The 27916-nt window shown below is 52.2% G+C and overlaps 1 protein-coding gene across 2 annotated transcripts in view; it reads left to right on the top strand.

Annotated features, from left to right (window-relative positions):
- Nucleotides 1–27187, top strand: part of DTX1 (deltex E3 ubiquitin ligase 1) — a 91476-nt gene extending 64289 nt beyond the window's left edge. The window contains exons 4-10 of one of the 2 annotated variants that reach the window (XM_014593623.3): nt 14180–14241; nt 14670–14831; nt 17350–17411; nt 19167–19325; nt 19844–20005; nt 20490–20579; nt 21524–27187. In XM_014593623.3, coding sequence (XP_014449109.1) covers nt 14180–14241; nt 14670–14831; nt 17350–17411; nt 19167–19325; nt 19844–20005; nt 20490–20579; nt 21524–21748 — 922 coding nt within the window. In that variant the 3' untranslated portion in view covers nt 21749–27187. The remainder of the gene's footprint in view (nt 1–14179; nt 14242–14669; nt 14832–17349; nt 17412–19166; nt 19326–19843; nt 20006–20489; nt 20580–21523) is intronic. The other variant, XM_019493756.2, reaches the window with a different exon arrangement.
- Nucleotides 27188–27916: the final 729 nt, after the last annotated feature.

Genomic DNA, 27916 nt, shown 5'->3' with positions numbered 1-27916 from the left:
TACATGCGTGCCTATCAGGAGCAAATTTGCTCCCGACAGAAGCAGTTCAGTGCAGGTCTACTCCTGCCCTGCTCTGCCCTGCTACAGCAGCCAGGGGAAGCTCAAGACTCCCCCAGGTGCCAGCTCTGGGCTGGCAAAGTGTATGGGGGTCAGGCCTGGGCTTCTGGACAAGGGGGGGGGAGGGGAGGGGGGCTGGGGGAAGCTGTCCTGCCTCCAAGGCAGCTACCTCCCAGCCCTGTCTCCCAATTGGCAAGGGTGGGGGCTGCCTTGGCAGAAGTGGGTGTTGTCAAAGCCACCCAGGGAACCTTAACAGTGGCTGCAGCTGGGCAGTTATAAACATAGGCATCTCTGATGGGTGACTTAGGGTCAGGGCCATGTTGTCATATGGTGTAAACTGGCCATGGAAGCCAGCTATGTGTGTATATCAGCAAAGAATTGTAGGTCAGGTTGCAAAGTCCTTTGGGTTTTCTCAGGAGGGAAGGTCCCAACAATGGGCACCTGAAAGGCCTTATGCTCAAAGGACAGAACCAAATTACCAGGGCCCACATCCTCAGCTGGTGCCAGTGAAAATTGCTGAAGCTCTGCTGGATAGGGATGATCCTACCTGAGGTGGTAGATTGGACTAGATGACCTCCAGAGGTCCCTCCAAGCCCTACTTGTCTATGATTCTGTGATTCTCCAGCGCTGGAGACTGCAAATGAAGGATGTCCACACCACCAAGATTTCTGTTAAACAAGCTATTTCTTGACCTTTTAACTACACTGGAACTAAGCAGGGAGACCTGGAGGCTGAAGTGTAATCTCCCCCTCACCCTGATACCCACACACGTGGGCAAGGAGGGAGCAAACTCATCATCGCTTATGGTCTCTCCATGGAGGGAGAGAGCTCTGCCTCAACAGCTGTCTCCACCTTAAATCCAGCAAAGACACTGTAATCTCCCATAATCTCTTATTCAGATGGCCACGGCAGCTGGTGGCTCTTTTCAGACCTCCTCCACACTTTATACAGGCTGTGATGTCACTGGCAGGGATGTGCCATGTACAGAAGGGGATTAAGATCCTCTATAAACCCACCCGATCTGGGAGCCACTTGAGCCTGTTCATGTAGCACAGAGGCATATGCACCAAGCAGCCTTCCCTTGCGTGGCATCTCTGGAATGGCACAGAACAACCCCTGGCCTTGGTCGCAGCCATAAGATCAAGCTTGCAGCTGGGTGAGTGATCTGGCAGCAAGGGCACGAGAAGAGGTGGGGAATGCCACAGTGTTGTTTTCTAGAGCTGGCACCTCCTCCCATGGAAGCCCATGGACATTTGGCCCCAGAGTGTAAACACCATTGGAATTTGCTCTTTTTGGCTCAGAGCCAGTTGCCATCAAAATGGATGGGAGCCTTGCCTTTAACTGCAGTGGTTTGTCTCACCTCTTTGAGGTCTCTCTGAGGTTAAGTGTGTCAGAGCTGTGGGCTTTGGGGCTGGGTCTCAGGCCTCCACACGTCTTATCTCCTGTACGTTGGCCAGTTCTACCTGTCCCCATTTGGGAATGGGCCTGCACTAGCAAACCAGGAGTAGGGGAGAGGACTGGTATATCACTTGTGCCCTATCTGTCCCTGAAGGACCACAGTGCCCTTTAGAGACACCAGTGTCTGGGCCAGATGTTCTAAGGCAGTGGGGGCCAACTTTTCCAGAAGATGTCCCACAGATTAAGCCCCATGCCCTCCTTGAGCGCCACTCTGATCTCCTTCCCCGTCTGATCTGCTGCTTAGCCTTCTTTTCCCTGGTACATGCTTCCTGTCCGGTCTGCTGCCCTGCTTTCTGCTCCCTGCGGTATCTGTTGCTTTGCTGCCTGCTTCCGCCATGGTCTGCTGTGTGCTATACACAGAGAGTACCTGTGCCACTTATGGCACCCGTGCTGCAGATTGTCTACCTCTGTTCTAAGAGATTCCCATCACTGGCATTTGTTCTCCAGCAGCTCCATATCCTCAGCCCTGCCAGTTTCAGGTGGCAGATGCCAGCTGGCAGGCAAACAGATGGGCTGGACTTGAAACAGAGAGAACAGACCCTTTCCCATTAGAAAAGAGGCAGAAGGCCTGGAACTTTTCACACCATGAGACTGGGGAGCATTATGAGATATACCACGCTATGGATCTGTCGCACAGGGCCTGAGTCAGAGGAGGTGGCTCTCCTGTACCCATCATGGCATCCGGTCCCTCCAGGAGTTAATCTGGGATAAGGCTGAGGGTTTACTGAGGTTAATGTTAGCTCCTTGGGCACTGGGGGAGAGGTGGGGGGGGGTCCATATATTTAATTGCTGGCACCAAAGCATTAATTTAGCTGGCAGTCTGGAAAATGCCAGCCATTGAAGAGTTAACTTTTGGCACAGTGTGTGAGGCGTTTGCCATTAGGCAGAAGTATACTTCAGGTTTCCCTTGCTTTATGTGGGTTCTGTATGTGCAATTCGCTCTTATGTGATAACCCTTTTTATACCAAAAAATTATTATATGCGAAGTAAATTCACTCTTATGTGATTGGTGTGGTGGAAGCCTGCAGTCAGCTGCTTTGTGCAGTGCATTGTGGGTGTGACATACACCAAAATACCGTCTCCTGTGTGGATCTGTGCTCCTCAATTGTTGTTTGCGACGTGTTTCTGTAGTTGCCATCCCCATTATGGCTTCTAAGCATCTTGCTAGCTTATCTCCTACCCCTCTGCCTGGTCCATCAATAAAGTGCAAGAGAACCCTGTGCTTGTGTGCACTGTCTGCTGTTGGTGAGTACCAAACTGGTCTTGTAAAAGTGGTAACAGTGGGTCTGGCGGTCAGTACAGTCAAGGTCTTGGAACATATCCCTTTTTGTTACTTTGTAAAGTGGGTTCCCTCTATGTGAATTCAAGTTATGTGCCGTTTTCCAGGAATGCATGAACCTCATAAAGCGAGAGAAACCTGTATTTGTATACATGTATGTATGCACCAGAGGGAGGAGGCTTGTCTTTTTCTCTAGTGCCTGAAGAGCCCCCACTAACACAGAAACTGCTACAGACCCATTCATTGAGGGGATAGACCTCAGGGACTACACACATGAGCTCTCACTTGTACATGTCAGTGTATAGATGACCACTGTTGTATTTCTGCACTGACATGGGCAGAAGCAGATTTGTTCAGAGATAGGTGGATTGGATGGATTTTTCAACAGTGCCCAGCCTGGACCTGACTTCAGCTCTCTCCTGACAACAATTAGTCAACCCCAAGAGCTGTAGAGAACCTCACCCATTCTACAGAAAGTACTTATCAACTTATCTGCCTGTCGTACTCACATATAGCCATTACAGTTTTACTTAAGCATCTCTCATGTACAGGAGAGTCATGCTATGGATGGGGAATGGAGGCATCAACAGAGTCAGGGTCTTGCCCAAAGTCACAGAAAATCTGTGGGAGAGCAGAGACACTCCTCTCACTGATGTAATTGCAGTGGAAGTAATGGACATTTCCACAGGTATACGTGAGAGGAAGCTGCATGGATGTGGTGTGCATCTTAACACTTTCTAACCAAGTTCTCAGGGGTTTAAGCTTAGCCAGTGTTCGCATTGTGAAGTCCCATAGGAAAAGTCTATTGTAACAAAGTTTCTGGACAGTTATTGAACATCTTTGCTGACCTTACAGAAATACAAACCCAGTCTGGCTGATCAGCAAAGTCAGGAAACCAAGAGGAGGAAACTAGAGGAAACCAAGGCTGCTGACATTTGCTGGTATGCCTGGCCAGGTAGTTCAGACTGAAGCTTCTAGCTCCTCCACCCTCCCTGCCTGTGCACACAGTAAGATGAATGGAGGGTGTTAGTTCAGGTGCCAGCAGGCCATGCTAGTGCCCTGAGGCACCAGAACAAGAAACCTATTGGTAAACTTGGAGAACTCCTCCCTTCTTGGTGCTGGGGGCTTCCCACACTCACTGAGCTCTGATTTTCACCCAAGAACAAGTGGATGCAGAACATAACTGGATTGAGAAGGTGTCATTTTCCACCCATAAGCACTGGTGTGAATGGTGACATGTAGCGCAGGGCACTGGAGGATGCTCACTACTGTCAATGGGAGCTGAGGAGATGCTCAGCAACTCCCAGGATTGTGCACAGGACATTAGCAAACACTTGGTTTTCAATGTGAGCTTCCTGCTGCAAACTCACCAGAGCCCAGAAATGCTGGTCATGATGCCTTTGTGCCCTGACAGTGATGTCAGGTCAAGGACTGGCTACCCATGCAGCATCTGAGTTTCTCAACAGTGTTTGGTGCCACCTGCTGTCACTCACCATTGACCTCACTGGAGGCAGAATCAGGCCTATATCATTACTGTTTTCATTCTTTGGATGAAGTCATAACAGGCCTAATTTATACCTGTTGGACAGCTGCTGAGTTCAAGAGTGCTAGCTCTAGCACTGAACTGGCCTCTTGCTGCTATAGTAACTTTGTCAAGTCCAAGAGGTTTATACAAACCATGGTGTCTGGAGGATTGAGGGCCAATCTCTCTGTGTGCTTGTGTGTGTGCATGCAGCAGCAGAGTTGGGGGTGCAGCAGTGCCGTTGCACTCCCCTTTGAGTCCTGCTCCACCCAGACTTTAAAACCAACTGCCTGGAAAGGGCAGCACATTTCTGTTCAGGAGTACTGAGGGTGGTCAATTGACTTTATAGCTCATTATCATCTACTTGATTCCTGATACTCTCTCTTCGGTCCCCAGGTGTTAATGACAATCCCTCCTTTTTAATGGTCTTGATAGTCTACTATTCAAACTATCTTATTTTCTGCAATTTTGATGTCTGTTAGTCATTCCTGGTAATGTCTCTCTTCTGTTTCACAAGCTGCTTTATTAGCTGTAGCTAAAAATCTTAATTTAGGTGTGGTAATATTAATTCAGGTGTACAAATGACTGACTGAAGCATTGGAGACATTATCAAGACACTCTAGATTTTGTTTTGCAAATCTGCATGATAGATGTACACTTAACTGTAATGACTTCAGGGCTAATGGAACAAAATTTTTTGATTATTTTGACTATCTTTTGCCTCGTTTCTTGTGTTTTTAAATTAAATAAGTTTTCCAGCAAATTAGTGCACATTCCAATAAAGTTATATTTATTTTTGCTTTGATCTTAAACTGTATAATATATTGTGAGGCCCCTAGCACATTAGTAAGACTCCTACTTTCTCTTTAACAGGAGAAAAATGTGTGTTGTATTATGTGTGAAGATGTGCCACACCGGCTGAACCCTGTTTTTCAAGATCCTAGATCTGCCCATGTGCATGGTGAATGCACGCACGTGTGTGTGTGTGTGTGTGTGTGTGTGTGTGTGTGTGTGTGTGTCAGCAGCAATATTGTGCAAAAAACAACTCTAACAGTGAAAGTCAACAAGCCCTCGTGGGGGCTGTTTTTCTATGGTAGAGAAAGGTAGTCCAGCCTAGTTGCTCTTCTTCTTCTGTGTTTACCTTAGCTTGGGCCTTACAGGCCTTCCTTATTCTAGAGCAGTGACTCCCGTACTGTGGTTCATGGTGCAATTGCTGGTGGACTGTTGTGAGAGCAGGTGGTAGGTCTTTCCTGCTTGACTCCAGCTGTTTCTCTGAGTGTCCAGGCTTTTCACAGGCAAGAGGAGTCCTTGGGGGCTAGAAAAGCAGCTGGAAAGGAGGGACAGCTTGCCTAGCTAATGCAATAGGAGGCTGCTGCTTAGTAAGAAGGAGAAGGACCAGATCCACCAAGGGGGAGAGGCAGTGAGGATGGCACATCAAAGGAAATAACTGGAGAGTAGGTCTGATAGCTGGCAGCATGGGTCTGAGGACAGGAGTAGAAGAGAAGGGTGGCTGGCTGCTGTAGGTTTGGATTCCCCTGACATTTGAGTGTCCTATGCTATGATTGGTGGGAGTTTTCAGTCCAGCCCTGGATATGAACAGCATGGCTCCGTCTGTCCAAGGAGAAATGCTGCAGTAGATTTTGAAAGAGAAAAGCCTGGCAGAGCCAGGATGTGTGAGTGGGGGTGGTTGTGAAAGAAGGGGCATTGGCAAAGCTGTGTACTGGGCAGGGGCTGAAGCTGTGTTGTACTAAGGTGTAAGGACTGTGTGTATTGGCACGTTTGTGAGCGTAAGAGGTTCATAGCAGCATGAGACTGGGGTTCTCTGGCAGAGTGGGGAAGGAACAGGGTTGGCATAGCCAATGCACTGGCAGAGCGGTGTGTGCCATGCAGGGGGGGAAGTATAAGGACATCTTTTGGCCAGGACTGAGGGACATTAACACAGTGGCACTGGGCCTGGGGCTGAATCAGCAAGGAATGCCGCAGATCAGGGTGGGAGGGAATCAAGAGAGCTCACGTACCAGCATAACAGAGCTGGGTGGCAAGGAGGGACCATCTGCAAAGCCCCCTGCAGACTACAGGGGCAAAGGGGACCCTGCTCCTATCTGACACCTGCAGGAGGGGAAGGGAGAGCATCTTTGGCCCATTGCACAGGAGAGCAAAGGGGGAATCAGCCCATCTGAATCTCCCTGCTGCTGCTCCTTCCTGCTGGGATTATGAAATGTCTCCTCAGAATGAGGTAAAGAGCAGATGGCCCAGGCTCCGCTCGCCAGCATATGTTTACCACAGGGGCTGATGCTGCTGGCATCTATCACTGCAATGGAGCTGGAGGGAGGGAGAGAAGACTGGGCTGAATCCACCGGGAGACTTTGGAAAAGGCAATTGCCTACATCCAGGCCCAGCTGTCCCAGGGCTTTGTGGAGCAAGTGGATATGGGGCAATCAAACCTTATTTTCCCCCCATGCCCCAGAAATGAGGAGCTTGCTCCCAGGTTCACACTCAAAAACTGCCTGAACAGAGCAAAGCTCAGTGACTTCCCCAGGCCGTGGTGCCGTTTGTTCTTTGTATTTCTCTCCCCTGGGCCCCCCGGGTGCAGGCAGCATCGCCTCCTGGTTCTGGTCTGCTTCACTCGCAGCGTCTGTATCTAGACGCCTTCTGAGAAATGTGTCAGTCCAAACAAACACAAATAATCATTTACCTTCCCAGTTATAAAATCGAATGAAAACCACTGCACAGGAAAGAAAAGTCCTGCTTCCAGTATTCCTACTCCCTGCGGAGGAGCGTCCACTAAGCAACTCATGCATTTCCTTTAAAACCGCGCAAAGGACTCAGCGCGCAGGGCAAGAGCTGGCGGGCCTTTCAGGTCGATCAGGGTGCAGCTTGAGGCACCTTCGCAGTGATCCTGAAACATCTTGGGATCGGGCCGCTTCTGTTTGGGCACCCTAATTTACCGTATGATTGACGGGGGGAGAAAAACCTTGTGGTGTTGTTTTTTTTTGGGGGGGGGGCGGGGAATTGGGCCATAAACTCCATCAACTCAAATACTGAAATATTTTCAGGTAATACCGCTGTGTAGCCCCTTATGGGACTGGTACTTCAGATGCCTCCTGCTCTCTCTCTAGTGTTAGCTCCGAGGTCCACTATAATGGCCACAATGCAGTGTGGGATTCCTACCTATGATGGGAGTCCCTGGCCCTGGTGCATTGTGGGAGATGTAGACAGGCCAGGGAGCCTGCCCCACTGAGGCACGTGAGGAACCTGAACCGTATTTTCCACGAGGCCCCGTCGACCTATTTCCGAACCCAAACAGTTCAGCGCTCAGGTGTTTGGCTTCCTGACAGGAGACGGAGCATTTTCAGAGAAAGCAGACTCTCTTCATGAACAGCCTTGTTTGCTCCAACCCCCAATTTTCCATTAAAAAAAAAAAAAATTGGGAAATTTGGGGCTGGTCCAACATGTCACTCTGGAAAACCTGGCTGATGCTTTTACGTTAGGAAAATGTCACCAGCTGGGCCCATGGCACGGCCCTTGCTGCTCCACTGCCCCTTCCAGCCTTCACGTTTGGCGAGCACAATTCCCCCGGTGCTCAAGTGACAGCGGTCTTTCAAAAACATGGCGCATCCAGTGTAGCCCTGATATTTTGAGCGGCCACAGCGTGTAACTTAGTAACAACCAGGGCCTACTAACCCCACGATATTGGCTCGCCGGGTTGAATCGCTGTGCTGGTTTCTGCAGTGCAGGAAATGTGCGCCGAGCAGATTGTTACAACTGAGTTTTGTGGTGCTCGAAAAACTCCCCTCCATCCAGAGAAGATGAATGCCTTCCCACCCCTACTCACTCCCCCTTGACAGCCCTACCCTGATCACAGGGGCCTTCCCCTCGTGGACTGTGCGATCCCAAGGGGAGGGCAGTGGAAACACACCATGGAAATTCCCCGAGTTGCATGGCAGCTGTTTTGTTTTATACATAATAGGAGGTCAGCAGGATTGTGTTGGACTCGCTTGCTGTTTACATTCCCCGGCTCAGAGCTGTGAGCAGAGGCCAGGCTGGCAGGAGCCAGCAGGACGGCCAAGCTTCTCATGTACTCCCACCAGGATAGCGTCAGAGCTAACCTCTTCCAGGTCATGGCAGTCGCCTGGTTGCAGTGCTTCTGAGCTTGGCGTGGGAGGGGTGGGGGTCACAGCATTCAGACTTCCTCTCAGGTTGGGATGTCTGGGCTGCATGGTCCTTACTTGGTTTATTAGAAGTATTTGAGCTGCACCTTCAGACCTGAACCCAGATCTGTTGCTAAGATCCTATGGGAATAAAGGTCCTTCTCATCATTTCTGTGACAGCAGCTGTCAGAGATGGGCATGCAGCAAGTGGAGAAGAGAGAGGTCTGGGCAGTGGTGTTCAGTTGCTAGTCTTGACATTTACTCACTAGGTGACTCATTAAGGGGGGTGTTTTAAAGGTGTTTTAGGTGTCTACTGCTGCCCACAGGTGCCTGCGGGGAGTGCTTGGGTGCCTAACTCCTATCTGCATGCAGGCAAAACCCAGAATCCTACTAGGCCTTCATCTGTCTGTAACTATATGGGCCTCACCATCTGTGGCTCACAGTCTACCCGCTGTGGGATGGGAGCAAGGACAGTTGTGTGCCACCTCCCAGAGATCTTCCTGTAGGAGACTCCCAAGTGGGCCAGATGCATGGAAGGCAGAAATGAGAGCAGCATTTGGTTGCTGGAATTTGGGTTAGTGAAGCCAAGCAGGAGCCTAGGAAGTGCTGCAAAACATGTGGCCCGGCAGCTGTGGAGCTGACCCCTGCCCCAGGCAGGCCTTATTCTGGAAAGGGAGGAGCAGCTTCTGTAAGGAGTACAGTACTCCGGGAGGCTGCCCCCAAATACCAGCAGCCTCCCCAGCTGCTGCCTGGCTTCCCACATTGCTCTCCCAGGGGTTATTGTGAAGACAGAGGTGTGGTGACGCAGTAACACCTCTCACTGTGTAGTATCATGGTCCTCTGAGGCAGGTTTTGGATCAGAGACAGCCAGGCAGGGGCTGGTGGCCATTCTCCCTGTGGCCTCAGCCAAGGGGGACCCCCTTGTGCTGGTGCTGCTAGAGCCTCAGTGACTTTTGATGCCATTGCTCAGACAGTTCAGATCTCAAACATAAGGGACCCAGGCGGCATAAGCTGGACAGCTGCAGGCTCATTGCTGTCAGATCCTAGTAGGGTAGGATGGACCCCTCTACATCCACCCTCAGAGACTTATGGCACAGGGTACTGCAAGGCTCAATATTTTCCCTGGTCCATGTAGAGGCAAGCCTTCAGGAGTTTGAGTCACCATAGGGTACAAATGGTACACATCCCTCTGTCTCCTCCTCCACTACTGCATTATCCACGGGCACCAAGATGCCCCATTAAGCAAATCAAGATCGAACCACACCTGGCATCCCATCAGGCTAACATGGTTAAGACATGCCTGTTTCTGTAGCCAACAGCACACCTGAACACCTCAGACTCCCCAGCCTTGCTGTCCAGGTACCATCTTAAAGCTGGGTCGACTGGTGGCAACATTCAGCACTCATGCTTCTAGAGCCAGTCTGCCATCACATCCCAAGATCCCTATAACCTGGATGAAATGATTGACTAAAAGAAGAGCATCCTTCTCCTAAGTAAGCTAAGAAGTGGTGCAGGCTGGGTGTGGCCAGTGCTTTGAGGAACTTAACTGAACTCTCACTGGGCTTTCAGCTGATGGTACCAGACCACATATCATCCCAGTGCCACAGTGCCTAGGGCTCCTGCTACCACCACTCACCACATCAGGGTGCATAAGTTGCTGTGGGGTGAGGAACAGTATCTACACTGAAAAGACAGAGGCTTTCAGAAAAGGGACCATTTCCCATGATCCACCACCTTCAGGATGAGTTACTGCATCATCCTCTTCCTGGGCTTGCACTTAAACCATCCCCTGTAAGCAGCAGTTGGGACAGCATCTCCCAAGGAATAAAGGCCAACACAGCAAACATGCCCATGTGATGCCAATTGCCTGGGTTCTCTCCCCACATCCGAGCTACTGATTCAAAGTACTGGTGCTAACTTGCAGGCTTTGGAAAGGTTGGTATGGTGCTGCCCCTGAGCCTGAAGCAGCTGTGCTTCATTGAACCAAAAGAAACTCCAGCTAGGACTCAATACGAGGGAGAAGCAGGTGGAGCTGGCCTCATTAGTGGATAGGACCAGATGGAATCCCAACCGGTCTGAAACCTCTTGCATAAAGAGCGTCCTAGGCAACAAAGTCCCTAAAAACACTGGTAGAAGCAACTGGCAGCCAAAGGAAGATGGAGAGGGAAGGAAAGATACTTAGGGTCAGAAATTGCTTCAACTATGTGTGGTGCTTAGGTACTGCGGTTAAAGGCCTTGGAAATGCCTGAGACAGGTAGGAAAGGATAGATTAGAACAGGAGTGCTCAACCTCTGGCCAGTAGGCCAAATCCAGCCTGCAGAGCCATGGCAACCAGCCCGTGGGGATTCCCACAGGTCAGAAGATTTGGTGGCAGGGGAGTGGTGAAAGCTCTGTGCAGCTGGATCCAGCCCCACCTGGGCCACTGCTGCAAAGTGGGATGAGGGCCAGGCCCAGACCCTGCCCATCTGGATCAGGCTGAGCTGCCGCCTGCCACCCCTCAACCCACCCTACCTGTCCAGATCAGAACTGGGATGCTCCACCTCTGTCCCCCCTGCCTCCTGATTGGGGTCGCTCTGCCTCATGTCTGGATCATGGCCAACCCACTCCCCATGCTACAGGCACAGCTTCCAGGCATATGGATCAGGGTCAGGCTGCATACCCCTCCATGGCCAGATAGGGCCCCTGCTGTACTGGCCTCATGTACTGGATCAAACCCCCTGGCCAGATTTATCCCACAGGTGGTTTTGCTACTGCCCATCTAGCCCATGGGGCAAAAGGTTGGGCAACTCTGGATTAGACAGAATAGATGAGGTGCAAAGGGCTATGTTTTCTGATAGCACAAATCCAACAGTCAGGGGTTTGGGATCCCAGGTGTAGACAGAGTGAAGGAGGGTGGGAAGGGCTGCCCCATGGCTATGAGTGGGTATTTTTGCTCTGCACAGGCCACCTGCCGCTTCGTGTGTGTGTGTGTGTATTCATATGTGCACTGGTGACAGATTGGGATCTGAACCTGGATCCAAATGCCCTCTCCTATGTAAACAGTTCAGTTCTCTGTGTGTTGTGGGGTTTGGTTCAAACCCATCTCTCTAGACCAGCCTCAGCAGCAAGAAACTAGTGCTGGGAAAGGGCCTTTTCATCTAGTTGCCATCTGGGAAGAGGTTCCATCCCTGCAGTGTATCGTCCGTCTTGGCTTGCTCATATGTAAGCAGTGCAGGTGATAGAGATTTACCATCACTGTTTCACAGTCTGTGATCTGGTCTGATAGTGCATGTGTGTCATGCAAGTGTGCATATGCCATGGGAGTGTATGTGTATATGTACCAGTACTTTCTGTGTAGGGGGGAGGGGAGGAAGAGCTTTGTATGTGACCTTTTGCCTCTGTTCCCAGTGCATGCATGTGTGTCTTTATATGTGTCTCTGTTATGAAAGCATGTGTGAGTTCTTTCCCAGAGAGATTATGTATATGTGTGTATGTGCATATGTGCACATGTGTGTGCATGTAGAGCATGTGCATGTGTCTCATGTGGCGAGGATCACTGCAGACTGATCGGCTCCTTTCAGCTCCCTGCATCTCTGATGGCGACGGCTGGAGAGCCATGAGTGCAGGGTGGCAGGGAGCCAGTGCAGCATTCACTCTCTTCCAACACTGCAGTGCTCTGCAGCAGCAGCAGGGCAAGCCCTTGCCATTCCAGACTGAGCATGTGCCCCTCTGGTTGCCTGTGCTCACCCTGGGCAGCAAGGAACAGGGACTGTTCCCCTCACACACCTGTGGATCCTAGCAGAAGGAACTGAGAGCTGCATTCAAATGCCCTGTACCAGGGGATGCCAGAGTAGGATGGACCCTGGGATATGAGCGGGCAGTGGCACTGAGATAGTAGGTCTCATGTTCAGAGCACTGAACCAGCCAGATAACCCTTCCACACAGCTTTCTCAGTGCACCCCAATTCTGAGTTACCACCCAGTCCCTCTTTCACTGGCTGGGTTCTGTCACCTCCCAGCTTTGCCAAAGTCTCTATCCAGCTGTGCAGCATCCCAAACACTTCCAGCCCCCATCCTCTGCTCAGCCTGGCCAATGCTTACGTGCTTCTCCAGCTCTGGCCTCCCCCACCTTTGCTGACCCCAAGCTCCCCTCCTACCTTAGTCCCAGAGGTCTGGGCACATGTTTCTGCCTTGTGTCCTGCTGTTGCTGGTTATGAGACCCTCTGAGCAAAGGAACATGCCTCCTCTCCTCTTCCCTTGTGCATGACAGTATGACAAGGCCACAGGTAGCATGGGGGATCTCCTGCCCTGAGGGGCAGTCCTAGCCTAGGGAGCTCTTTTACCTGCTGACACCACAGGGATCAGAACTAAGCTCACTGACTTCCAGCCCAGCCTCAAGGCCTAAGCACTATTGAACATGCTCAAGCACAGGGCTTGATTGAACAAGTACCTGGGAAAGCACTTAGTACCCACCAGGAGGTCAGACTCTCAGTCTCAGCTGCTGCCAGCTTCATCATGCCCAACTGAGCTCCTGCTGTGCCTCACTCAGATCCATGCCTAGCCTGCCACTGCCTGTTAGCCTGATGCTTTCAGAGGGACTACAGCCTGAGCTACCCCACCTTGCCTAAACTATGAACCTGGCACAGGCAGCAGGAAGGGGCTGGAGAGAGTGAGAAACATGCCTACTAACTGGGGTATCAGGCCTGTGGAGCAGTGTTCTGTGGCCAGTAGAAGATAAGTAGGTATCAGCAGGCAGGTACCCCTCAATGGGGTTGTCATGTAGTGGGGCCTTTCCATCCACAGGGCTTACATGCAGGGAGTGTGCAGAAAGGAAACAGGCACCTGATGGGCACAGGCTGCATTGTGGCAAAGCCCAGGGTCCCATCTCATGGCATTAGCACCTTTCAACCAAGAAGGAACTGTGCTGAGGGGCTGTGGGTTGGCAGTAGCGTAACTGAGGGGGTGACGGGGAGCAACCCCAGCCAGATGCTGTTTTTGTGAGGGGGTGCAAATATAGCTGCATTCATAGTGGCAGCTGGATGCATTGCTGCGAGGGGCACCGTGACACCCAGCCCATGCATCATGGCTGCCTCGGGTGTGGAGCTGCTCTGCTACACTTTGGCAGGTTGGGGTCACAGCTCTCCAGACTCCCCTGGCCCAGTGTGGAGCCCTAGTGCACAGATTCTCTAAGAGCTCTGGCCCTCAGGCAATTTTTGGGGAGGTCCTGCTGTCTCTGCCATTTGTGCTGCAGCCTCACCCTCCCCTCTGCTTCCATTCCTGGGTTCCCACTCAACAGAGGATCCCCAGCTTCAGGCATCAGTGGGTCCATCAGCTGGTACAGCTGACCCCAGAGCCACCTGCTTCCCTCCTCACTCCACATCTCCCTATTACCCAGAGACTTGCTCATGGCTGGGTGCTGGGCAGGGCACTGCTGCCAGCTGGACAGGAGCAGTGGAGCCAGTACTGTATCCACATTTCAGGATTAGGCCAGAATGCCATTACAGCTCACCAGGAATGTGTGCTGGGACAATCAGGGACAATGTGTGCTGTGGGCCCATCACCAGTGGCACAAGAGTCTATAATGCTGGAGCTGAGGATATAAGGAAGAAATGGTCTCTCTGCCTGCCTTGCCAAGGGGCAGACACCCTCAGTTAGCTCTCTACACAAAGGTCTTCCATGAAGCTCCCCCAGAATGTTAAACCCCTTTTCTGAACTTCTTTTGTCTCTGCTTCAGGGTTCCTGCCCTCCCAGTCAAGAACCTGAATGGGACTGGACCAGTCCACCCTGCACTGGCAGGTAAGAGTGGCAAGACATCACATCACCCAGTAAGGTGGGGCCTATTTAGCATGCTGATTGGATCTGGTAGATGTCCAGGTAGATAAGCCAGCCAGATGAGTGGGTGAGCCAGTGGGGTGGGTGAGGTTGGATGGAAGCAGAGAGGAGGGCTTAGCTACGGCTGGTACAATCTCCTCATCATGTGCCATCCAAAGGGGTGGTACTCCCAGCAGGGAAGTGCAGGCTCTCTGGCCTGAAGGGCGTACTGAGCCCAGTATGCCCTTCAGGCCTGGGAGTCAGTGCTTCACTGCTGGAGGTACCCCCACTACACATGGAGTGTGATGAGGAGATTGTGTGGCTAAAGCCAACTCAGGAGGCAATCACAGTGCCCCTGTAAGTGTATTTGTTTTCACCCTGTCTGACTCTGGGGTTCTCTCACCATGGCCTAGGGATGACAGGCATTTTGATGTGTGCTGCCGGGCTGCCTGTGTGCCTGACCCGAGCCCCAAAGCCCATCCTGCACCCTCCACCGGTGAGCAAGAGTGACATCAAGCCAGTGCCTGGGATCAATGGCATCTGCAGGAAAACCAAGAAGAAACACCTCAAAAAGAGTAAGAGGCAGCCTCCCTGCTCCACATGGCCCCAGGCAGTGGCCGACCTGCCCTCAGGCAACCCTGGGGCTCCACAGGGTGGGACACAGCCAGGAGCTTGTAGCAAAGCCTGGCTGAAGGGCAAGTCTTATGACAGCCCAGGGCTGAGAACTGGAGCCAGGCCTGGTTGCTTTCTCCACCCTGCTCTGCAGAAGCACGTCACTCTGGCCCCACAGCTTGCCCCTGCTATTTCAGCCCAGCTGATCCTCCTCACATAGCCCTGCTAACAAGCCTCTCCTTACCCCACAGCAGCATCTGGGAGACAGTGTCAAACTACATGAGGGCCTTTTAAAAGAGACAGCAGCCCTCTAAGAACCCCAGAGGCATTAGCAGGCTTCAGTAGGATTTGAATGCAGATGTTAACCAACCACTGCACCCACTTGCTTGGGTTTCCCATCCCAGACCAGGGTCGTGGCCAGAGAACTTCCCTTTCCAGTCCTGTAGCCATGTAGTCACAGTGCCACCTGGGAGACTCCTCATGAAACAACTATCTGGGACTAGGCAGTAAAGGATGTGGGATGTTATGTGCAGAAAAGGCTCCATGGGATCCAAGGGCCCTCATGTAGTTTGACACTGTCAAATATTAAGGGATTCAGATACCCAACTGCTGTTTCCCCTTTGTTCCCATTGATTTCCCAGAAAGACACCTAGCCTTGGCCCTGACTTTTTAAGGGACTTAGTGCCCAACTCCTTTTTGAAGTACAGGCTATGTTCAGGGAACTGGTTGGGGGACACAGCAGCACCCCAAACCAGGCCCTAATAGGATCTCTTTACAATGATTTCCCCCAGCACTGCTGTTCTTTCAGAAGGAAAATAATTTAAAGGAAGTGTCCCACAGCGAAAGACTTAAAGAACTCTGTCCACTTAGTTTATTGACGTGATCAGAGTGCACCAGCACTGTTCTGGGGGGCAAATGCCAGGCACTAACAAGCTACTTAGTCTAGCAGAAAAAAAACAGAACAAAAGCCAATGGCTGGAAGCTGAAGCCAGACACTTCCTAGCTAGAGGCAAGGCATATCTCTTTGTAACATCCAGGTTGATTGGCCATTAGGACAAGCTTCCACAGAAAGTGGTGAATTCTTCATCATGAGCTATCTCCAAACACCCACTAGCTGCCTTTCTGGAGGAGATGTTAGCTATGCATGAGTTATTGGGCTCAACATAGGACTGTTGGGTGAAATTCAGTGGCTGCTGTTATCCAGGAGGCCAGAGGATATAATTGTCCTTCTGGCCTTAAATTCTGTAAAGAATGTCCTTACACTCAGATCACAGCAAAGGGGCTGTGGATTGACCCACCCCCAACATGGCATGGAGGCAGCATCCCAGTGGCCCCAGCAGCATGGCTACCAGGCAGACATATACTGAGTCAATCAAAATAGACAAGGTAGAGAAAGGGTGGGAGGGAAGAAGGAATATTACCCCTAATTTACAGAGGGAAACTGAGACATAGACACTGCTTCTTGAACTGATTCCCAGAGCAGTTGTCTGGGAAGTCCCAATTCTAGTCCCCCCAGTGCATGGGCTACAGGGCATTTGCCCTTTGGATTCACACTGTGGTCCATGGCAAAATGCACTAGGGCACCAAGATGAACTGACCTCTGCCATTGGGATCAAAGGCTCAGTAGACCAATAACAGCAAGCAGTGGACCACCTCCCCCCATACATGCCCTGAGCTCCAAGAGAATCTACTTCCCACAATGGACCGCTGGCTCTTGTTCCTGTTTATTAGGGTTAGGTCATTGGTACCATGTGATCTAGGTAACCAGTCATATATGCTGAATGCCACTGACATCATGGAGATTCTGAGTAGCCCCAGGAAGCTGGTGGGAGGAAGTGTTTCAGGAGGCTAGTCACATGCAAGGGAAAAAGGCAGCTTTTAAGAAATTGCTTGCTTGGTTTTAGTCTACTTGAGTGATGCTGCTGGGAGGCTGGGGGATGGGAAGCAGCAGCTTGGTTAAATTTACACTGCATGACCCACATCTTATTCAGGCTATGTCTGTCACTGCAGTGCCTGTCCTGGGGGATCCCAGCCCCATAGCTGTAATCTATATGCAGCTACTAGGAGCACAGTTCTGCATTAGTCTGGCTGGGGAATTGAATCATAATTCTCTCCAGAGATAAAACCCATTGGCACAAAGAGAGAATGTCTGACTTCTACCTAGCAGGCAGGGCTGGGGCTGGGACCCCATCCTGGAGTCACTGTGGTCACTGCCTAGCAGCAGACTCTGTAGAGCTGATGGGGAGGGTTAATAGAGGACACCCCAGCTGATCCCACAGAGGTGGGTTGACATACCCCAACCCTGACCTGTAGGATCCCATCTCCTCCTTCCAGCTCAGGGGCATGAGGCAGACCTGTTCTCTTTCCACCCATCCTAGCCTCCTCTTTTGCTGCCCCCCTGACAGAGGTCAGTCCAGCCTGGAGTCAAACTGAGACTGGCGCTTTCCAGATGTGATCCAACTGTGTTTCTCCCCATGGCAGGCAAGAACCCTGAAGATGTGGTGCGCCGTTACATCCAGAAGGTGAAGAACCCACCTGATGAGGTGAGTGCCTGGTCCCAGCTCACATCAAGGGCCCTCAGGGTTGATGGTGGCACTTTGGTTTTCTACAGTTTCCTAAGGCAACCTGGACCCAACTCATCTGAGGGACAGCCTAAGTGCTTATGATTACCTGGGTCAACCTAAAGCTCAGGGAAGGCAGCTACACTCATAACACTCCTGGCATGAAGCTGCACCACTAAGGACCCCACCATATTGTAGCCTTTCCCACATACCCCCCCCCCCCCCCCATGAACCACTGCCATACTCTATACCCTTAACTGCCCCCAAGAAGTGCCAGGCTTCTAGCACCCCCATACTGAGCACCAGCCTTCCTGTCATGCACACACCTTCCTAATGCTGCCCATCCTGCCACTGTCCCTGTTAGATGCTTGGTATAATGGGAAAACATAAGGTTTGCAGTCCTGGTAGGGCAGAGTTAAGGTTAATCAGGGTAGTGTGCGAGGAGATGGGAGCCTGGATTTGCAGCATGGGCTTGCTGTGAGCCTCAGTGAGGGATGCTTTCATTCCTGTCTGCCACATTCTCGCGTGACACCAGGGTTGGAGGGAGCCAGTGGGTAGGGGCACTCTTTCACCTGACAGCCCCACAGGGCCAAGTACTTGAGCCTCTCACTTCTTGCCAGGGGTAGAGCTAGGATGTGGGCTGCTCCTTGACCCCAAAGGAATTAGGGGATCAGAAGCAGGCAGGTCAGAAGGTCAAGGTCTGTAAGGGCCCAAGACACAGGTGATCACTCTGGATAGAACCGCAAGCATGGGGCATAGGAACAGAAGGCAGGGATCCAGACTGGAGTCACTAGCCTGGGGGTCCAGAGCAGGCAGCTGTAATCATCCAGGACCAGAACATGGACAGTTGCCAAACTAAAGCCACAAGCCAGGGGCCAGCTATCAGAAAACAAGGGTCTGGAGTAAAGTCTGGAACAAGAGTTCAGAAGGCAGGGTGAAGCCTAGGAACCAGCAGGCAAGAACAAGAAGTCAGCAACCCAAGACTAGCCAGAGAGGCATGCTTATAAGCCTAAGAAGGCAGCTGCACCCATGCAGGCAACTGGACCACTGAAAGTAGTTAGGTGTCTAGCAGTCAGGCCCACTCAGGTAACCAGGGCCAGCTGGGTGTTAACTTTGTTTGCACCCCTGTGCAGTGGCCCCAAAGCAAGCAGAGGTAGTGCAGCTGGAACAAGAGGAATTGGAGACTTCTGCTCTCTGTTCAGGATTTCTGTCTGTGGTCCTGTCCCTGGACCAGTCAGGGAGCTTGCTACAGCAGACATGGATAGTTCCTTGATGCTATTCAAGATGAGGTTAAAGGTAGCTGCTCATCTTGAATGGTCCCTGCCAGGGCTGCAGCTATGAGATAAGGGGGTGTTAGGAGAGGGAGGGGAAGGTGTATGGAGAGAGGACAAAGGGAAAGAGAAAGCTGGATTGGGAGAGGATGAATGGAAGAGAGGAAGGACACTGGGAGAAGCAGATAGATATTGAGGGAGACAGGCCAGGTGGGTGGCAGATTTGCCAGACCAAGGAGCTGTCCCCAGAAGCTGGGAAGCCATTGCAGCCTGAAATCAGCTGCCTGGTGCTCCTCAGGCCAGAGGGAGCTGATGCAAAACTGCCAGCAGGGTAAGGGCAGAGGGTTGGGGGCAGGGGCAGGGGCAGGGGCAGAGGAAAAGCACTGGGGCCACCCTGCCTCTGCGAAGCCCATAGACTGGTTGGAGCTTTTTCTGCGCATTGATCACCATCCTGTCTGCCTGGCAGGACTGCACCATCTGCATGGAGAGGCTGGTCACTTCGTCTGGCTACGAAGGCGTCCTCAGTCACAAGGGAGTGAAGCCAGAGCTGGTGGGCAAGCTGGGCAAGTGTGGGCACATGTATCACCTGCTCTGTCTGGTCGCCATGTACAACAATGGCAACAAGGTGAGTGTCACAGAGGACCAGAGCCACTACCCTGCCCTGAGAGAGGCCTGTTGGGTAGTGGACATGATTGTGACATGAAGGGGCCATCTGAGGCCCAGCCTGATTTCCAGATCTTCCCCCTCCCTGGTCACTGCACCCACCCACCCCAACCCACTGGGTCTCTCCCAGTCAGAACTGGGCCTGTAGTGGAGATAGTGGGTCAAACCATTCCTGGCACAGCCCAACAAGCTCACACCAGCTCAACAAACTCACACTCTGGCTGAGTTTGGCCCTGAGCTATGAACAGCCCCCATGGGGGGAAGTTGGCATCCCGGGAAGTGTGACTGCTGCCATGGAGGTATCCACACTGGGCAGTGACTCTGTTGTCTGTTTCCACAGCTGGGATGGGATATGTGTGAGCAACTGTTCTCTGGGCCCAAAGGCATGTTCCAGGTGTCCCTTCTGAGGCAGGGAAGGTCTCTGTCTGGGTGGGTAATGTTTCTCCCCCTTTGCTCTCACCACCTCCCCTGTGCATCCAGGATGGCAGCCTGCAGTGCCCAACCTGTAAGGCTATCTATGGGGAGAAGACCGGGACCCAGCCCCCTGGGAAGATGGAGTTCCACATCATCCCCCACTCACTGCCGGGCTACACAGACTGCAAAACCATCCGCATTGTCTATGACATCCCCACTGGGATCCAGGTGAGCTGCCCAGGAACCGCTGCTTTCCTGGGTTTCCCATTGGAACTTCCTCTGTAGAAGGGATGAGGCCAGACCAGCAGGGAACTGCCCTCTTCTATGCAGATTCTCCATAGGGCTGAACATAATTCATTGCTCTTAACCATGAAACCAACTGATGAGAGGCCAGGGTTTCTGCCAGTGGCTGCCAGGGTGATACCCCAGACGCAGCACCCAGTAGACATACTAATGGGTCTGTGGCAGGCCCCATCACCTGTATGCCTAATCTGTGCCAGGGAGACTCCCATTCAGTGACTCTGTTCTAGGATCTTACTCAGCCTTTCTGTCCTCATTGTGCCCCAAAGTCATAGCTGGCTAATGAATCTCACTCCTGGCCTCTTCTGGTGGCTGGTGCCCATAAGCAGCATGCTTGAGGGGTGGTGAATGGGTGGGCTGCCTTTGGGTTTGATGTGGTATAAATGGCAGGACTTGCTTTGTTCCCTGCCAGGGCCCAGAGCACCCAAACCCCGGGAAGAAGTTCACGGCACGAGGCTTCCCACGGCACTGCTACCTTCCCGACAATGAGAAAGGCAGGAAGGTGAGTGGGCTTCTGCAGAGGGTGGCTCCCTCCTCCTTCAGCATAGCAACCTCATGTAGAGCCAGCCCGCTCTTCAGGAGGTACATGGGGGAATTATTATGTGGAGATTGACAGCCTCTGTAGTGTATGTGGTTCTTGTTGTGCAGCAGGTAAAGGGGTTGGCAGAGCTGCTGTGGAAACCTCACAATGTGTCCCTGAACCCAGCAGCTGGCACGTGGCGTTATATAACTCACATATGCAATGTGAATGCTGGGAAGGCTCCTGTCATGGAAGCCCCTCAGTAACCCCTGCCTGGGCTGGTCTTTCCAGGGGGCAGAGTGTCAGACCTCTTGCCCTCAACTTCAGGCTTGGTCTTGCAAGGTGTCAAGCCCCACCTTCACAGAAATCACATCAGGGCTGTGCAGAATCTGGCCATTTGGCACATTGGTAACACTGTCTTTACCTGGATCTGGGCCTAGAGGACTCTGAGAATGTGCCAGACAAGGAGAGAGCTCAGGGCAGGGGCCTCAGCTTCATGTCAGGGAGAGGACTTGAGGCAGGGGTTGTATCCATGCTCCTGCATAAGGAAGCACTGTATTTGGAGTCCACTGCTCCAGAGGATACTCAGTGTGAGCTCCTGTCCTGGTGCCATTCCCTAGCAGAGGTACTTGTTCCTCTGGGTCAAACCCGCTGTGATGTGGCACAGATGCTTCTCAAGCACTAGAAATGTCCTGAGGAAGATCTGCCCCTACCAAGCAGGGAGCAAGCCCCTATGATGTTCCCTGTGGTGCCCTGGCCAGGCAGGGGAAAGAACAAACACCTGCTTGGAGAGGACCGGCTGGGCCCTGAGGGAGAATAGCTGGGTTCTGAGGGAATCCTGCCAAGCCAGGAGGTGTTTGACTTGTGTTGGCAGGCTGAGGTGGGCCTCAGCCCTGCAGTTATGTCACCTTCCCCCATCTCTGCAGGTACTGAAGCTCCTCATTGTGGCCTGGGACCGGCGGCTCATCTTCACTATTGGCACGTCCAACACAACAGGCGAGTCCGACACTGTGGTCTGGAACGAGATCCACCACAAGACAGAGTTTGGGTCCAACCTCACCGGGCATGGCTACCCTGACCCCAACTACCTGGACAATGTCCTGGCTGAGCTCATGGCACAGGGGGTCTCAGAGGCCAACCTGAAGGACTGAGCAGGATGGCCTGTCCTGCCCCATCCCTTGCCAGCGTGCTCTGTGGCAGCACAACCCCCTGCCTGCCTGCGTGTGCGTGCGTGTGTCTGTGTATCCGTCCACCATCACGACTGAGAGCCTGCCTCACCTTCCCAGAGCTCTCCCTCTGCTTCTGCTGCCTCAACCTTGATCAACCTCCATACCACAATGCTGGGGAGGGGAGAGGGGGGCTGAGGAGCACCCCAGAACTGCCCGTCATCCTCCAGCCAGCACTCTCTGCCCCTCTGCCTCTATATAACCAATACTGTGCCCTCCCCTCCCAGAGCCTCCTGATCAAGGAGCAGCAGGCTGAAGGCAGGAGTCACGTGAGTGACCAAAAGTGGGGTGGTTATTATTTTTATAATACTCTTGTGATCTGTGAGACTTTTCCTGTTATAGGACACCCTCTGCCTTGACTGTACATGCACACACACACACACACACGTGTGCGCACACACACACACACGCATCGTATATATCTCTAAGATTATCCTGTACATTATATTATATATAATAGAACATATATACACAACCAACAGGGCACCTTCAGGTCTCTCCTGCACCACCACTGCCACCATCTGTCATGTCTGGTCTGTGCCATCATTGTCTGGGTGAACCCCCTGCTGTATCCCCTGGCATAATTTCCTCTCACTCGTTTTGTTTCCCCCCTGCGGTCATTGCTGCCTCTGAAGGACAAAGTGGGGATAGGGACCTGGACTTGGGAATTTGGCAGGGAGTTGGAACTTCATCCAACTGAACCGTTGGGCACAGATGGAGAAAGGAAGGCTGATTGGTTCTGCTCCTGCAGTGGCTGATTTGGAAGGGATTATGCTTTATTGGACTGAACTCAGTCTGGCCCACTGTTAGATCTCCTAGTCCTCTGCTTAGTACCCCCTCCATTCCCTTGTGTATTGAAGTTTCTGAAATCAACAGAGCTGACACAAACCGGCAGGGTCAATAATTGCACTCTGCACTGTGTGTACACCAGCCAGCCAAGCCCTGTGTACCACAAGTTAAACACCTAACAGCCCTTCATGGAAACCATGCAGAAGCAGTTCCCTTCCTCTTTGAGAGAGGGCAGCAGAACAGCAATCAACAGCCAGCCCAGCTACTGTCATTGGTGAGTGACAGATGCATTCACTGGCCCTTTTGGTTTTTACTGCTGAGGATTTAAAGGGATGCCCTGGGGAGCACATACACTGTGACAGATGGCATGGTGCCAATATGATGATGATTGTTTAATGGTGGGTGAGGCTTTGATACATGCAGGGGAGAGTTGGTCAGGGGCCCTGGGGTCTAGCCCTGGCTTAGCCATGGACTCGCTGGGTGAGTTGCTTCACCTCACTGTGCCAGTTTTCCATGCTGCAAAAGTGGGGATGAATCTGCCCTTCCTATTTAAGTGCTTTGAGCTCCCATATTAAAAGTGGCATGTAAGTAGTACTAAGTGTTATTATGGACCTGCTGCCATTCTAGGGCTGCAATGGGGAGGGAGCGTGACGTTTGCTGTGTAGACAGGCTGATGACAGCCCTTTAAAATTCCCCGTTCCTTTTGATTGGCTAATGGCCACAGCGCACCCATGTGGCTCCCCCACACCGCACTTGCCTGCAGTCCGTACACAAGGTTCCATGTCTTGCCATGCTGCCCTGCTGGGCTGGAGCCTACACAAACAGCTAGAGGGAGGTGGAGGGAGAGGAGAATGGCATCTGAGAGTGGAGGGGAGGGTGTCCCTGTGGCATTTGGGCAGACACAGAGCGCAGTGCCTCTTTAGCTCTTTCTGGATGATGGGGGAGGGGGGGGGTGCGCACATGCGATGGTGCTTGGATATGTATCTGGAGGAGAGTGATGTGAAGAAGGGTGAGGGAGTGCTGAGGCAGGGCCAGAGGAAAAGCTGGCCTGAAGGACATGAACACAAGCAGAGGCTCTGTTTCCTTGCTGTGGTCCCTTTTTTGTCCTCCTGGCAGGGCTGTTCTTGTGGCTGTTAACAGAAGCAGCCCCCTGCCTCTCCCACCAGTGCCAGGCACTGGGGTGTAACAAAGGGCTCTCTGAGGGGGCTAGGTCTGAGCCAATATCTAGTGCCAGGCTTCTGCGTCTAGACAGGGGCTTAAAAGGAGCTGGAAGCTCCCATCTTTCTCTGCTCCTGGGTTGATAACCAAGTGTCCTGCTCGGTGTTCCAGCCTGGGGCACCTCCACCCCTTCCCAGCAGAAGGGAGCTGTCTGTGGGCAGGTTTCCCTGGAATGCCAGAGGCAGCAGAAGGCTCTTATTTGCAGGCCAAGCTGTGCTCTGCAGGTCTCCTCCCTGTCAGGCAAACACCAGCACCAGCACATGCACACAACCTGCTCTTACACAGCCTGTTGACTGTACAAAGCAGCAGCAGCATGTACACACCCAGACACAGCACCTCGCATACACTGCCTTGCTTCCTGCCTTGACCACCTTCATGCATGGTCTTGCTGCTACACTCACTGTGTCTTGCACTTCCTCTCCCAGGCACAAACACATCCTATTTATCACCTGGTCTCACACACGTGCCCCCATACCTGTTACTTCTATCTGGATGGGAGAGATGGCACATTTACAGCAGTATAACTTGTATTTCACTGGTGGAGAATTATCTCCGAAAGAATTGGGGGTAAATCTTTCCTGGTATAAGTGACACTTATGTATATGTCATCTGTTTGGGCCTGTCCTGGGGTAGCTCTTTGCTCAAGGCAGATATGCTATTACCTGCTCCCCTGCCATGAATCACAAGGTGCTGTAATAGTTCCTACTGTCTGAGTTATTGTATGATAGCTGCCCTTCTGTCTACTCCTTATCCCAGTGTCATTTACATGGGTATACAAGTGAAGTGAGCTACATCAGGGTATGTGTATGTCTGTCCATGCCCCTCCCCCCCCACTCCAGTTTTGCATTCCCAATCTCTCCACAGAAATTTCCTCTCTTTCCCTTGTCCCCAGAAGGCACTGGGCCCTTCCTTGCCTAGGGCACACTCCCAAGCCAAATGTCCCTCAGCCCAGGGACAGGCCACCTCTTGGTGCTGCCTGACCTCTGTTTGTGGTTGTTGTAGTGGCTGTTTTGGCCACTCTGAGCTGGCTGTGAGTCTTCACTCTCTCAGAGGGAAATCTGAGGCTGCAATGAGGTACCAAAGCAATGCCATGGTGACTGTGAGGACTATGTGCTCCTGACCTTGCAGCAACCAGTTCATGCCCTCAGTGGCAGCTGTGACCAGGACCTGCACCCAAAGTGACAGGTCCCCCTTCCAGGTGGATGCAGGGTTCTGCAGAGAAGCATGGGTCATGCACACAGTGCCATGCTGCAGAGGCAGTCAAGCCAGCACTGTCCTGTGCTCTGGCAATGTCTGGGGATGCTTAACAGCTCCCGCACCATGGTACCCTCTGTCTGACAGGCCTGCAGAACCCAAGTACGCACCGGGCCTCCTATTCAGAACTCAGCTGGGACAGTGCGGCTTTGGGGGAACATAGAAAAAGGCCTGTCCTGGGGACAGAGAGCAGCTGGTGGAATACACATGCACATACCACATATGCACACAGATGCTCTGACCACATGCATCAGTGCGTGTAGAAACACATATGAACATATGCACACCACACAGGCAAAACCACTTATGCACTGTGAACAGACACACATGCATACATCCCTTTACATATATTGTGCACACAAGCACCATACATCCTCTGACACGTTCATATATAACTGCTCCTCCACATCTGCCATGTGTATATGCACACACATGTGCACCTCTTCGTGCATACTGCACATGCAAATACCATCCCAAACACCCCTCCCCCCAGCGCACACTGCTGTGCACACTTTGCATATGGAGATATCCCTCTGATATAATCACATCGTGTGCACACAAACTGGATGCATGTATGCATGCACGCGCGCGCACACACACACATCCCCTGAGTGCTACTGGCCCAGCAACCTGTCAGGGCAATAAGAGAAGGTACCATGAAAGGGTACATGTCCTTGCCACCCAGGAGAGCACCTGCTTTGTTACTGCTGGAGGGGAAGAAGCCAGCCCCAAACAGCCCCCACCCCCAACCCCTGGTGTTCCTGGGCCATAAGGGGGTGGCCAGCCTGCCCTAGAACCTGATCTGATGTCTGGGGCACAGCCAGCCCCCATAGCCTCAGCTCCACAGCTCTTCTGAGGCTGGTGCATGCTACTGGGGGCTCACTAGAGCTCACAGCCCAGCACCACTGGTCAGTACAGCTTGGCGGGTGGAGGGCTGGGATAAGGCCCATGCTGGTGATAGAATCAAGTGGAGAAGGCATGGAGGGGGAACGGGAGGGTGGTGAGAGGAGCTAGGCAGGATCTGAGAAGGGGGAAATGCAGGGGGGTGAGAAAGAGTGTGTGGGGGGAGGGGGGAGAGAGAGAAATGGGGCAGAGGTGTGAGGTCACAAAAGGTGTGTGTGTCTGCAGACTGCTTTATTCCTTCTCCTGGATGATGATGGGGCCAAGCCTGGGGTAGCAATGTGGTAGGGAGGAGTCTTTCTTCTTGACCCACCAGTCTCTGCCCCTGAGCAGGGAAGCCCATTGGTCCATGTCCTGCATGAGGTCTCATCTAGCTAAGTGGTTTGTGTCAGGAGGTGGCACCCGGTGTCAGGGGAGCCCATCAGCACAGCTTCTGCCTAGCGCACAGGCCAAATGCTGGACCAGGAGCCTGCAATGAACCCAACAGCCCCTGCACCTCCATCGCTTCATATGAGCAGATGGGTCTTCCGATAGCCCTTTTGTTATATGGAGGCTGGTGGGTCAAGGGAGGGGGGTCAGTAGTGAACAAGGAGGGAGGTAGGGCTTGAATGTAGCATCCCTTCATGCCTCAGGGCAGCCTCTGTGGGTCATCAGCACCTCCCCAGTACCCAGAGAATGCCCCTCTCGCCTGGTGGGGGGGGTTGCTGTCCCCACCTTTGCAGCAATAGCAGGCAAATGGCTTTACCAAGGGCCTCACTCCACTTGGGGAGTCTGCATGGGAACTGCTCTGCAAATGCGCCCAGCCTGGCCTACTGGTTCTCCCTAGCCAGGGGAGCCAGTTAATGCGGGGAGCATCTACTTGGGGAACCCAGTGGGAGAGCAACAGCTGCCTGGTTTAATCAAAATGGAGGAGATTGTAGCTGGGTGTCTTGGACACTGAGAGGTGGCCTGTGGAGACCCCGGTTCCCAGCATCTCTCACTCTGAGCTTATGCTCCTGGGATCAAAGGGGAACAAGGCATGCTGGGAGCTGTGGGCTCCAGGTGGCTCTTTGGGATCCAACTCCTGAAGATGGCTTGGTCTCTGTATGGGGCCTCTCTGGGCATCCTTAAGGGCTTTGTAATTTCCTTTGTTTGAATCGCCTCTTTCATGCTCGGCATGTGTTGGTGTCTTTACAACTTATTAAATAAATGTGCAATCCAGAAGTGCCTGATGCAGCCTCTTCATTGCCTTGAAGGCTAAGGGATCATCTCATTTCTGCACTCCCATGCTGGTTCAAGGGTCCTTTGCAAGCATGAATCAGGGCACGAATGAAGGGAGAAAGGAGCATTTAATTCCCTATCTCTGGCCTAAATTCCTTCTGCATTAGCCCCGTAAGACTTCATTGGAACCAAGAAGTGTTATTCAGCAAAGCACACCATCTTCTTGTCAGGTCGGTGCCCAGGGCACTGGCTTGGGACTCAGATCTGGGTTAGTTCCTGACTCTGCCACTAATATACTGTGAGATGGCAAGTCACTTTCCCGATTTCTCAGGCTTTGCTTCATTTAAGCTCCCTCCTGGGCATGTCTGCATGTGCACTTTAATGTTCAGTAGCCTATTTTAATGTGCATTAAAGCATCACATAAAAAAACATGCTTTTTACTTAATGCACGTTAAAATAGGCTACTGAACATTAAGCAGCACGTAAAAAGTGTTCACTTTAGTTAATGTGCATTAAGTCAGGCTAATGCGCATTTTCCTAGTACAGTACCTCACAATGGAGTACTAGCAAAGTACTAGATTTAATGTGCATTCACTAAAGTGCATTAATGCACATGTAGATGCCCCCCCGGGACAATCAATGCCTCTTCATATCTGCCTATGCTGCTTGATCTAGCTTGCTCAGATGCTTGGAGCAGTCTGTCCGCAGCAGCACGGAGGTCTGTGCAGGGTG

Source organism: Alligator mississippiensis, chromosome 10, assembly GCF_030867095.1.
Source record: "Alligator mississippiensis isolate rAllMis1 chromosome 10, rAllMis1, whole genome shotgun sequence".
In the NCBI taxonomy this organism is placed as follows: domain Eukaryota; kingdom Metazoa; phylum Chordata; order Crocodylia; family Alligatoridae; genus Alligator; species Alligator mississippiensis.
This window is presented reverse-complemented; position numbering and strand designations above follow the sequence as displayed.